General features: G+C 51.3%; 2 protein-coding genes across 5 annotated transcripts in view; one reads left to right on the top strand and one right to left on the bottom strand.

Moving 5' to 3' along the window:
* The window catches only part of TERB2 (telomere repeat binding bouquet formation protein 2), a 179,362-nt gene that overhangs the window by 125,986 nt on the left and 40,254 nt on the right, over window positions 1-13,122 (bottom strand). The window lies entirely within an intron of this gene.
* CPEB1 (cytoplasmic polyadenylation element binding protein 1) overlaps window positions 645-13,122 on the top strand; it is a 38,680-nt gene continuing 26,202 nt past the window's right edge. For 3 of the 4 annotated variants that reach the window (XM_061349889.1, XM_061349887.1, XM_061349886.1), the window contains exons 1-2: window positions 645-752; window positions 5,697-5,874. In XM_061349889.1, coding sequence (XP_061205873.1) covers window positions 738-752; window positions 5,697-5,874 — 193 coding nt within the window. In that variant the 5' untranslated portion in view covers window positions 645-737. The remainder of the gene's footprint in view (window positions 753-5,696; window positions 5,875-13,122) is intronic. The other variant, XM_061349888.1, reaches the window with a different exon arrangement.

Here is a 13,122-nt window from a genome sequence, read left to right as displayed (position 1 = left end):
AATCGCTCGTGCTTTGACGGCAGAAACGCCTGCAGCAGCACGGCCGGGTCTGTTCTGCAGTGTCACGGGAGGGATCCCTGGCGCCAGCTCTGGGGAGGGTTTCATCTCCGAACTGGGACTCCAAAGGTAAAAAAAGGTGAAGTGACCGCTGCAGCACGGGCTGGGGGGGCTCGGAGAGCCCCGGCTCCCCTGCGGCTGGGGCCGGCAGGGAGCACGGGAAGGGCTGACCCCGAACAGGCAGCACTGCTGCGCGCAGGGGGAGCCAGCCCCCAGCACTCCTGCAGGAGCCGGGACAGAGCCGCCTCTGCGCTTCTGGCCCGTGAGAGGCCCCTGCCCGCAGCGGCCGCTCCAGGAACCGCCGGCTCGTTCCCACCGGGAAAACCCCACTCCCGCACGGGCCGCGGCAGCCCCCGCTCCCCCCGCGACCCCGTGGGCGCCGTTCCCGGCCGTGAGGCGGCCCCGGGGGCTGCGACCGTGCCGGGCGTCGTGCGGAGAGCGGGAGCCGCGCCCGCGCGGGGCACGCCGGGACACGGGAGGAGCAATTTGGGAGGGCAGTGGCGCGCACCACGCGACGGGCGGGCCCCGCGCGCATGCGCTGTGGACCCTCCCTTCAGCAGCGCTCCCCCCGCAACCCCGGCGGGCGGTGGCGCATAAAAGCCGGCGGGGCGGGCAGGGCTCCCCGCTGCTGCCGCTTCCTTCCCCGCCCCTCGGGGATCTGCCCACACGCAGCGCCGCCCATGGCCTTCCCGCCGGTGAGAGGTGGGGGGAGACTGGGAGGGACACGTGCCGGCGGGCCCGGTGCCTCACGGAGCCGAGGCGGCGGGCGCGGCCCCTTTAAGGACTCCCCCGTCACGTGGTTTCACACGTTGGCGGCGTTGTGGGGGGGCGGGAGCGGCGCTGAGGTGATTCCCGTCCCTGCCCCGTGTGGTGGCGGAGCGGGGATGGGGTCCCGGCCCTCGGCGCACCCGCGGGGACCGGCTCCGGGGCGGGGGGAGCTGCGGGATGAGTCCCCATTCACCCCCCTCCTTTCTCCGGAGCCGAGTCCCGCTGTTGAGTGGTGCCCTGAGGTGCGGCGGCTCCCTGTCCTGAGAGAACGGGGACCTCTGAGGGAGCTTCACCTCAGGAACCCATCAGCAGCCACTTGCCACCCTCGGGGTGAAGATGGTACTGGAAGAAACCCAGTGGTCCCAGTTTGGCGAGCATGTGGTGCCTGTGGGTGCCCTCATCGCAGGTTATTAGGGGTGATTGGAGCTGCAGGTGCTGAGCTCTGGTTCCTGGTGGTGGGGTGTGTTTTGGCTTGATGTGCTCGTGGGCTTGCTTGGCAGCAAGTGGTTCTGAGTGCTTCTGAGCTCTCCTTTTTAGCATACAAAGCAAAGAGAGCTGCTGTTTTACCCTTAAACCAGGCGACTGTGAGCCCCATGTAGCAAAACAGAGCTTTGCTGGTGACCCAGGAGACTGGGTCCCTGGTTGGGCTGTGTGGCCAAGAGGGTTTCTGAAAAGGATGTTTATTTCTACCCTCAGTATTCCCCAGCTGAACCCAATTAGCACTTGTTGCAGCTGCTTTTGTGGCAGGGTGATGATGTGCTGCAGCTGGGGGGCTGCTGAGGGGCTCAGGTTGGATATGCCAAGGGTGGGAGCTGGACTTTCTGAGGATTTTGAGGACCGTGTTGCTTTGCTGCAGCTTCTCTAAACAGCAAGTCTTCCTAAACCAAATAAAACCTTATTCTGCTTTCATAATGCACTTAAGCACACAGCTGTGGTATTGCTTGAGTGAGGGCTTCAAAATGCCTTGTTTCATGAAAAGAATACCATGAAGTATGTGCCTTGACAGGGAAGCTTCCTGGGAAACAGGAGTTCTGGTGAAATGGTGCTGTTCTGAAGTCTGCACCCCCCTGTAAAGTGCTACCATCAAAATCCCTTCCAGCCTTGATTCCAGTCAGGTGTGTCCCAGACCTCCCCATCTTGAACCCTGGGGAAGCTGCTGAAGCCGGCCCTTCGTGAGTGTGGTGCAGGCTACCCTGACCCTCCCCCTGTGCTGGTGGGGGTGTTGCTTGATCAGTGCTGCTGCTTGGTAGGAACGGTTACACCAATATTATGCTTTAAACTGGTGTAGCTGACTGCAGCTGGGAAAGTGAAATTTACCAGTATAAAAGGACTTTTAAGAGCAGCCTTTCTTCAAAGCATGGAGTTACCTTGGCTTGCTTATGTTGAAACTGGCACCATTTTACCGGCATCTTACATGTTGTCTTGTGGTTCAAGGCCCCTTTGGCTGTAGATGTGGTGCTGAGAACCCCTTTGGGCATTGGCTTGGTGCTGCCTCAGTGGGATTTTGACAAAAGATGTAAAAAGCAAAGGCTGAGTTGTAGCTGATGTGGAGAAGCCTTCCCTGCTGCAGAGCATCTCCAGGAGCTAATGCAACTCTTGACCTTACCAGCAGCTGAGCTGTGTTTAATGACTTCCCTGAGGAACAGGGTATCCTAATCCTGTGTGGGGCTGCTGTGGGTTCTGCCTAGCCCTGGGATTTCATTATCTGAAGGTTTACTGCAAGTGAGTCTGCCTCAGAGTTGTGGAGGTGCCTTCATTTCCACTCACCTTGGATATCTCTGGTGGCTTTTGGAATGATAGAAGTGTCTGGAGCCTGACAGTGCCCTCCTCAAATCCTCATAGCATCCTGTGGATGCATCTTCCAGCATGGACATGGGCTCTTGCCTGAGGGTTTAGCTGAGCTAGGATCCAGTGGACTGCTGTCTGAGGTGAACCTTGCTGTGTCTGTGATACTGAACAGCAGGGGATCACCAGCTCTGTGCCTGGGCTGTAACTGCTGCTGTGTGGAGGACTGACAGAGAATCATAGAATAGTTAGGGTTGGAAAGGACCTTAAGAGCATCAAGTTCCAACCCCCTGCCATGGGCAGGGACACCTCGTTCTAAACCATATTACCCAAGGTCTCGTCCAACCTGGCCTTGAACACTGCCAGGGATGAAGCATTCACAACCTCCCTGGACAACCTATTCCAGTGTCTCACCACCCTAACAGGAAAGAAAGCCTATGTGAGTTTAAGTACTGTGAAATCCTTCAAGATGGAGCACTGGAAGTGAATCCTTGCTGGGCTCCTTTGCTTGTCTTGGCCTGGGGATGTGGGAGCAAAGCAGGTTCTGAAGGATGCAGCCTCAGGCACGATATTTCCCTGTGCTTTATTTGCTCAGACTAAAGGCTATGGGTGTATTCTTCAGTTTCACATTTGCACGCTCTTTCCAAGGGACTATCCAGGCTGCTGAATAGCTTGGGCCCTGTATGCTTTGAAGATCTGAGGAGATCGGCTCGAAGGAGTATCTGTTTTAGGGATTTAGGGAGGAGCTTTACCAAGGGGAGGTGTAGACACAAGCCACTTCCTCCGACGGGCTGGATGCCAGCTTCTCGGATGCTTGCAGTATCTCTAGGATAGACTTGACAGTCTTAAGGGTAAAAGTGCTGTAAGTGGAAGGAATGTTTTTGGAGATTCTTGGCTGTACTCTTGCTGTTTTCTGCTCTTGTTTGTAGCAGCACCGGTGCTGCCAGTTTGGGGACTGAGCAGGAACGGGACAGGCGTTTGGTTTGCTGCTCGGGTTTATTTTTGTCTTGCTAGCATGAACTCTGAGGGGAATGCCTTCCCTCCTGCTGGGGGTGGTTCTTTAGCAGTAACAGGGTTGGAATACGGAGTTTCACCCCTCTGCCAACGACACCTAATGTGGCACTTTTTATTCAAGATAACTGGCAGTACTTTCTTAAATTGAGTTTCTTTCAGCTCGATTTATAGCTTTTTCAGCTTCCTCGGCTGCTTTTTATAAAGATGACCTAAAGCTTGCTCTGTTTGCTCTTGCCTGAAGCTCGTCTTCAGCCCTCCATGTTTTCCTCTTGGCTTGTGAATGCTCCTGCATTGTGCCCAGAATGCCAGGACCTTACCTGGGGGTGGGCTGAGCCGCTCAGTAGATAAAAGATCCGGGACCCTGTACTGAGTAGATGTTAATAGTCGTTTAAGGGCCTGAGATCCTGAATCAATTGTTCAGGTCCTGCCTGGAGGCATCGTGTGTTGACAGCAACTTATTCCTGCTCCTTCCAGGAAAGGGTTTTCTTTTGTTTTTTAGCTACATGCTCTCCGTGTGGAGGAATACTATCGCACTGTAGCAGTAAAATTGCTCCTAATGACAGGGTTTAGGGGGGAACTGCAAGTTACACACATAGGCTGGGCTAAAGTTCCTGTGTGCATGTGAAATTCGGTTTAGACCTGCCATAGGCTGCATACTGGAAAGCTTGGTAAAGGATCTTCTGGAAGGAAAACCAGGTTGGTGCTTCAGGCTTGCCAGTGGCTGAGCTGGAGGACAAGTGTCAGTGAAGTCAGGCCCAAGCCACATGCAGGACCGCATACAGAAGGCAGATGTATTAAATGTCTCCTTGACAAGTACAAATGGCCCAGTTCAGAGGTATAGGCTTGTGTGTGTCTGGGAGCAGCAGGCGCTCACTTGCCAACCCTGCTGCAGTTCAGGTCTTTGAATCTGGCTTTAACTCGATTTGCTTAATGCAAGGATTCTGCTCCGGAGGCCAGGACTGGCAAGGTTGTGTCTTCCTGCTGTTCTCTTTAATGTGGGTCTTAATTGCCAGTGATAGCGTTTGCTCAGCATGTTCAGGAGCAGAGTTGTGCTGCAGTGGTTTTTGGGTGGCAGGCAGACTGGACCTTAGTCCAGAAATGCTGCTTAGAGATTAAGTTTAGAGGCTTTTAAATTGGCAGAGGCTGGAATGCTGTACAGCTGCACTGAAACAAGCTTGGATGCAGAAGTGGCTTGCAAGAGGAGCTGGGGGAAGCAGCTACTCTTGCTGGTTCTCTGGACCAGCAGTAAAAGCTGGAGGGGGTTGAGCTTTATCATGCAGAGCTCTGATAGTTTTACAAGTGCTCTGGTGGCTTGGGATTGTCCCAAAACCTCAGTGCTGGTAGATTGGTGGCTGTGGAGGGTTGTGCTGAAGCAGAGCTGGTTTGGGGTAACCTCCCTCTGTGGTCAGGAGCTGCTGCTTTTAGGTGGAAGGGAAGATCAGGATTTGATTTTTCTGCCTTCCCGAGGGAGACCTCAGGATTTGTGGCTGTTTAATTGCCTGGGAAGGCACGTGTTGTGTTTGCAAGTCTGCTTTCTGAAGTGATTGCGTGGCTACGGGCTTGGGCCATTCAGAGACATTCAAAGCTCCCAAGCATGGGTGAGAGCCATGCACTGGAGGTCCTACTGTGGCTTTTCACGGTGGCTTCCTTCACTGTAAGCATTCCTCTTGTCCCCCATTGTCAGGAGGCTGATTCTGGGGAGAAGGCACATGAAGGTTAGTAAGATCTCCACTTTACTGCTGTGATGTGCTGGTCAAAAGCAGCGGAGAGCTCATGGTAGCAACCAAACTAGTTTGTGTGCTGTGGCTGCTAGTCTGAAGTTCATCCCAGCCACGGTGTATTGGTACCTGCTGTGGCTGGGGCAGGCCTGGTCTGATGAGCTGTGCTGACAAATTGCTGACCCATTTGATTAATTGTTCCTTTAATACTAAGAATTGCACTTGAGTGTTGCTGAGACCTAGAGCTAAAGCTAATGTTAGTCTTGGAGGCAAGCCAGACTTCCCACAAGGTGTTGAGAACTATGTGGTGAGTAGTAGCCTGCTTGACACCAGTATTTGTTCTTTTTTTACCAGAAAGAAGATCCTGGGAGGAGCACAAAGGACTGCTGGGATAGCCCTAGTGCCCCTGCACTATCCACTTGCAGCAATGCAAATATATTCCGCCAGATAAATGCAATGTTGGACAACTCTTTGGATTTCAGTGGAGTCTGCACCACACCTGTCACAAAAAGCAAATGTGACATCCTGCCAGGTGATGGGGCTTGGCTTGTATGGAGGTGGGAGGGAGGATCTGCGACTGGAGAAGGGGGGCATCGCTTGCTGGGACCCAGTGAACATGTGTGGTGATGATTCGTGGTGTGGGTGTTGGCATGTGCTTGTGACCAGAGTCAGGGTTAATGATGTTTTGGTACTGGGGACTTCACCTGTGTGCCTGAAATGAATAATCTAAGTATTTCCTGGCAGCATGGGGTGCCTGGGAAGTCTTGCCTACACTCCCTGTGATGCTGTGGGTCACTGTGTGGGAAGGATGTGAGCTCTTTCCTGGTGTAGCTAGTTCCAGCAGACTCCTTTAGTTTGCCTCTCCTGGAGGCAGGATTAATCTGTTAGCAGTTAGTGTGGCTGACCTGTTGCTTACATTGAAAATACAAAAGAGTTTTGAATAAATGTTTGCTACAGGTCAGTTAATTGTATATTTAAAAGCACACCAAAGCACTGCAGGTGGGTGAGGACTTTCTTGCAAAGCAGGCTTGGTATTGTGAAATCAGCACTACAAGTTTGTGCTTTCAGCAGCTCGGGGGAGCGGGCATATATCTGCCATCTTGCAGAACTGCCAAAGCAAAGGGTGTTGGCTCCAGTTTTATTTCTGTGGAGGCGAAGGACATGCTTTTGTCCCTTTAGAGGAGGCAAGATCTGCCAGTAAGAGTACCTGCCTGATGCTCCTCCTGCTAGTGCACTTCTGGGCAATGGTACTTGTGCCAAGGATTTGGGCACTTCAGAGATTGCTGTTGCTCTTCCATCCTCTGAGTTACAGGGTCAATAAACACTCTGGCCATTATTGGAAACAAACTGACCCTCTGGACTTGTCCCAAAACAAAGTGGGAAGTAAAGGGAAAGGCCATGCCAGGTGGTGACCTTGCAGGCTGCTGGAGGCAGAGCAGCTTTCTCTGCAGTCACTTGGAGACAGGGCTGTCTCAAGCTCATGGGTAAGATGACTTTTCATCATGTGGGTGTCAAAAGAAACCAAAAAACCAAACAAACCGCAAAGGGGTGTCTGGGCACCCTGTGGGTCTGTTTGATGCTTGTGCAGTGACTGCTACCAGATGACTTCCAGTGCAGCTTAATCTCCGGGGTATTGAAGGGCTTAGCACTGTGCACCAGGGGCTGATCTGGCCATGTGATCCTCTGCTGGCGCTGCAGAAAAGCCAGAGGAAGGGAATCGTTTGCTTCGAGGCATGGATCTATAGCCAGCACTACTTAAAGCAGGCCTGATAAACTGGTACTGGGGGATGTGCTGGCTACACCTCAGCTGCTGCACAGTGAATATTAACAAATTCAGGGCAGTGGTGTGGTGAGTGGTGCATTTTTAGAGATTTGCTGTTGTACTGAGCTGTTCAGACTCGTAGGACTTTTTTTGGTTTTGTTGTTTGGTTGGGTTTTTTTGTCCCATGGTGGTAGTCAGTGTTGTATCTGATCTTGATGCACTGGAAGCATGAGGGAGAAATAAACCACAGTGTTTTCCTTTATCTCCTTACAGTAAATTCACAAAAGAGTTGGTTCTGGCTGCCTTGTTGAAATCTTAGCTATAGCCCTCCATACTCCATTTAGAATTTGGAATGGGAATGTTTCTTTATTAAGTTTCACCTTACTTGTCAGAGTTTACCTAGTTGGTAGAAGAAACACCCCTGCCACTAGAGATGATGTGGGTTAGTTCTGGTTTGAGGTCTGGAGCCGGAACATCCATTTTAATTTGCAGTACTGGCTTCTAGACCATGGAAGCTCTTCTCTAAGATGGGGCAAGAGCTCTTACAGGAAAGTATGATGTGGCTTGCATGTAGAAAAGGGAGGCTTCCTCTAACAAACACTTTCTGCTGCAGGGCAACCAAAGTTGTGCTTTTTGGGCCATCCTAAGCAATTTTTCTTGTTCCTGATGTAGCAGTTGAGGCCAGTCTTGCAATTGGGTGTTGTCACAGCCACTTGCGCACCTTGGGGACCAGGGTGGAGGCCCTGCTCTGTGTGAGTTAACCTGGCAGAAGGCTTTCAGCTTGTATCAGATCGCTTGTACAGTGGCACAAATGTTTGTGGTGGTGAAAGGAAAAGAGGCTTCCTGAAGGAAGCTGGACCCTGCTGAGCCAGGGCTGAGAGTGGCTGCCAGGGGTGCCCTCACTGTTCAGGCTAATGGAAGATGTGGGTTCTCCTTCAGAAAGTGCTTCGGGCTACAAGAGAGGCTGATAATAGAGTACAACCTGTGCTGCCCCAGCCAGGCAGCAGTTATCAGCTGAAATACGTGGATGAGTCAGCATTTGCCAGTGCATCAGGGTTCAGAGCTATGAGTCTCCTTGCAGTGCCAGCCTAGCTTCCTTTGCATTTAGTCAGGACATCTCAGTAGGTGATGAGGTTCTGAATGCAGCAGTTCTGCAAGCTTCCTTCTGTCTCTGGGACAGAAAAGATGAACAGAATCTATTTCATGTGTTGCTATTGAGCATTTTCTCCGTGAAGCTGGTGCTGTCAGCAAGGATGTAAATCCTTGGGCAGCAGTGACCTGCAGGTGGAGAAGTGTCAGCACTTAGCCCCTGGCCTGGCCTGTCTTTTGTAGGAATAGTACCCAGTGGCTGTAAGGCTGAGCAGCTGATTACTAAACCAGAATATAATGCAGCCCCCCTGTGTGGGGCAGGTGGTTTAGAGCTGGAAATGGGCTCTTGAAGCTGTGGGCTGTGCCTCTGAGTGAACAAGATGAGGCTCTGCAGGATCAGTCTTGCCTTCAGTGAGCCTGGCTTCCAGGTAGGTGACCAGCAGAGCAGAGGTCCTTGATCTTATGGGGGGTCTTGTCACTGGCCCAGGTTAAATCATTTCCAAAGAATTCATGAGCCTCTGGTGTTTTTACTCAGTGCAAGAACAACTTGTGCATTGTAGTTCAGCTCTACTATCATGAAACTCATGGCTTGGGTAGGCCTAATGAGCTTGGAGATCCGCTCTGAGTGTAGTAGCTGTAACAGGTGAAGCGACTGTCTCTTTACAACATAAACACTTTTGGAGGGTGAGCTTGGGGCAGAGATTTTGTTCTAGTAGGGGAAATACTTTTATTTTAATCTCTTCATGGTTCCTCAAGCTTTTCAGTTGTCTTCCTCAGGTCAAACTAAATTTATCCTGGATTGGACTTGTGTTTAAGAAGCCCCTCTCAGCATTAAGAGGATTACACATGGTGAGAAGGGAAGGCAGAAGTTCATGACCTTTCACTAATGCTATTGGGGAAACACGTGTGGAGACACCTTCCTTGGTGTGATGAGGTGTGTGGCAAGGTGGTGTGAGAATAGATCAGCACAGCAGCTGGGTGAGCAATGTGAGAGAACAAGCTTACTCAGCAGCTGGGGAGTTACCCAGAGCTGTGTAGCAGAAGGGGCTGCCACTGGAGGCTGAGCTTGCTGTACCTAATATTAAATCTCTGGAAAGATCAGTTTGCAGTTAATGCTAATCCTTGGTGAACTTAGTTGCCTTCTCAAAATGAGCAGAGTTGTCAGACCTGGCCTGGCTGTCACTGCAGCAGTTTGGGAGCTCCCCAAGCACCAGGCTTAGGTTGCTGGTCCAGACTGAAGGGTACAGTGGAGCAGTGTGGTGAAAGCTGTAATGGTATAACCTGTCTGATGGCTTCTGGGGCAGGATCGTGTGGTGCTTCAAAACACCTGCCTTTCAGGCTGATTCAGTCTTCTCTCAAGTGTGTAGTGCAGCCATTAACCTTCAGTGTGGTGTTGGAGATGGGAGAGAAAACGTTGCCTTGACAGAGGCAATAGCCAACCTGCCACCAGCTCCACTCCTGCCAGTGTTGCTGGAGCACAGCCTGTCCTTGAGCTGCTGCTTCGCAGGAAATGTGGTTCTCCTCTCCCAGATTTAAAGCTGATCTGAGTGTTCATCACCAGCCTGAATAACAGTGTGAGCAAAGACAGTTTCTGAAGGTAGTAGGTGGTTTGTTGGCCAGGCTCTAAAGCTGGGCCTTGCTGTGTGGAACCTGCTGCTACCAGATTTGGCCAAAACCCCTAAACCAGCTTTTGAAATTATCATCCTGTTGTGCTAGCATACCTTCCATCTTAAGTAGAGTGGTGGATAAAGCTCTATCTTCAGCTTTTGCATGCCCACTTCCTCACCTGGCTTCAACTGAAGGCAGTTCTAGCTTAAAACAAAGGGTTTAAAAGGATTGTAGGTACCCCAAGTGTCCCAGCAGCCTTGATTTCCCTTTCATTAATCTCTGCTCACTTAACTGGGGCAAAGCAGCCACTATTTTGCTTTAGAGTTGACAATTCTTTTTGTGAAAAAAATGGGAGCTGCTTCAATGACTTCCTGGGGATGGGAGTGGGTTAAGGTGCTTAGTTCAGTTACTCATGGCCCCTCAGGTCCTAACAATTCTCAGTGGCTACTTTATTTAAGGAAAACTGAAAGACAAATGCAAACCCAGAGTAGCTGATGACAAAACTGCCTTCCTGCTTGCCCTCAACTGCACTCAATTAATGACTTAGCACTTGTTTGGCCACCCAGAAAGTCCTTTCTGATACTATAATGTAAATTCTTCTGTTCTTCACTGCCCTGCAGCCATGAGGGAAGTCTGGGCTGCTCTGGATGCAGCTGACCTGATCTGTGTGGTCTTGGATGCAGGGACAGTGTGCTGCAGATGCAGAGACCCAAAATGTAGCACAGCTTGGCTGGAGAGCATGGGGTTACCAGGGTGCCTGAGGCAGGGCAAGGCTGTTGAAGGAGTACACCTGACCCTGGCACCTGTGAACTGTTCTGATTTCCCCAGGTAACTGCTGTGTGCCAGGAATGCACATCCAGTGCCAGAGATGTACACCTACTGCCTTTGGTTCTAGGCCTTTATACTTAAGGTGTCACATTAACAGGTCTTTGCCTAGCTGGATGCAGTGCTTTTCTGTGCTGGGAGGTAGCTTAAGTAAACGGATTTCTTCAACAGATCATAGTGGGTGCTCTGTAGAGAGCAGGGACTTGGTCTAGAGCTGTGGCACTCTGAAGTGGTTACTAACTGGATGGTGGTGCTGAGGATCAAGCAGGTTTCATGATATAATGTGCTCTGTCAGTCAGGTTTTGGAGCTGTGATCCTGTGGCTCTTCCTCTGGGAAGAGGTAGGCAGAGCAGCAGGGTGAGCTGCAGTGCCCTCTTTTCCTTAGTTTATGTAGGTGCTTGCCAGCTGTTCAAGTGTCTGTGGTTATGGGAACAAGGCAGACTTCTCCCTCTGGCTGTGAAACGGGTCATGCAGCAGCAAGTGTCTCCACTTGAGGAATTTTTCAGATTACAGGGAAGATGCTTAGTTATGTATTGGAAAAACCTCCTGTAACTAGCAGGTTTATGCCTAACAAGAGCTTCCTGAAGCCCCTGATGATCCATATTGTACCTCAGGAGTACAATTGACTCATCCTCTAAACCCTTTCACTTGAGTTGTTTGGCTTGTGTGCAAAATGTACTTAAGAAGTTGAATTTTCAGTGATGCAGTTCCCAGCTTTTACAACTGGAGGTGTAAAGAGGTGTGAAAGGCAAAACACAGCTTCTGCTGTGAATCCATTTGTGTGATCCAGAAGCCTCAGAAATGCTCGCCTTGCCTCTTACTTTGGATCTGATTTGGAAGTTCAGCCTTGGACAGAGCTCTAGAGGTGAGTCTGGTTTTGTCAGTGAGCAGAGCTGGCAGCTCAGTTGTGCTTATCCTTCCGCTGCGCTCTGCTCTGGAGCCAGCCTTGTCTGTGGAGGGACCTCCTCTGTATTCAGGCTCTGTTAGAAACTAGCATGTGGGAGCAAAGGGAGACCTTTTCTGGCTGCAGAGGTGGGAGGAGTGGGATCTAGCTTGTTTGGCTCATGTTTGCTTAACCATTCTGTTGCCTTCTGTCTCTGGATTTTCTCAGGTTTTTTGTTTAAAACCCATTTGTTTGCTGGCTTTTTAACTGGCTTTGTGAATGGCCTAGATCTGGAAGGCTCAGACACCTGAGTGGCTTTGTGCTTGGCTGGAGCATCACCTTTCAAGACTAAGTCTGATGGTGCTGCTGTGGGACAGGGGCAAGCAGGGATGCTGCTGCTATGGGACAGGGGCTGAATCAGGCTCAGCTCCCCATATGCTACCTTAACCTGCCTGCCCCAAACTGCCTGTGGATCCCAGCTCCTGGTGCCAGTCCCTGCTTGCCCTCCCCATGCAGCCTTGGTCTGTAATTTCTAACTCTTTTCCTGCTTCAAATGCCTGTCTGGTGCAGCCGCACTGCATACCAGACCAGGGGAATGAGCCAGCCTTAAACCTAACTTCCCATGGCTTGGTTTTAACCAGCTGAGCTCCCCAGCCCAGCTTCCTGTGTGGAAACTCATCTGCCTGAACTGGTCTAAGTGGCAGGGTGTGCTGGGGTGGGGACAAGTGACTGGAGGTGTAGCTTGGGTATGCTGGCGGGGTGGCTCAGCTTGAATTGGAGAGCTGAACTGTGTGGAGATGCTGGCCTTTGAGAAGCCTTTGACATGTCTTAAATGCAGCGCTAACATTTGAAGGCTGAAAAATGCAGCTTCCCACCTGGGTGGTGGTGTGGAAAGCCCTCCAGCCCGTGCTGCTGTGTGCCCTGGCTCCAGGGATCTCTGGGACGGACGGGTAGACATCATCCAGGGGAGCTGCCTGTTTGGGGACTGGCAAGTGAGCACGTCACTGAGGAGCTCTTCTGGAAATGCTGTGGAAATCCAAGCTCAGGGATTCGGGAGGCGGGAGCTCGGCCTCTCCCAGCCCAGAGCAGCACGGCTCCCTCTGCCAGGATGCTTGGCTTCCAGTGGCAACTCCAGACAAAAATCCAGGTTGGAAACACTCGTACTGGTTCTTGGGTCTTGGAAAAGTCAGCAGGGAAGCATTGAGGCTGGGTTGAGCTGTGTCAGGTTGCAAAGTCAAGTTTTTTAATATTTGGTAGGCATTTGTTTATTAGTAACTTGAGATCGAGTCTTTAGGCTGAGTTTCTTTAGGAAAATAATTCTTCCTGCCCTAGTATCCTGTTGGTTTTTGTCTGCCTTCTACAACTGAGTTGCTTTGTAACAGATTTCCAGACTCTGACTCTTAAAATAACTATTCCAGAAATCTGTTTGATTTCTGTTTAAGATGTTTTTCCTCTATGACCTGGATCCATCTTTCAGCAGGGCTGAGAGTGTTGGGGATGGGGAGGTGTGGGGGGGAGCAGACTTCTGCTGCCTGCCTGCTGCAGGGGGGAGAAGGGCTAAGGCTAAAATGCTGCTTATCTGAGCAAGCCCTACTCTGCTTGAGCAGTTAGGC

The sequence above is a fragment of the Neopsephotus bourkii genome, unplaced genomic scaffold (genome assembly GCF_033783945.1).
Source record: "Neopsephotus bourkii isolate Nb327-2 ecotype Australia unplaced genomic scaffold, CSIRO-AGI_Nbou_v1 NB_463, whole genome shotgun sequence".
In the NCBI taxonomy this organism is placed as follows: domain Eukaryota; kingdom Metazoa; phylum Chordata; class Aves; order Psittaciformes; family Psittacidae; genus Neopsephotus; species Neopsephotus bourkii.
Note: the sequence above shows the minus strand (reverse complement) of the source record. Positions and strands in the feature narration are given on the sequence as shown.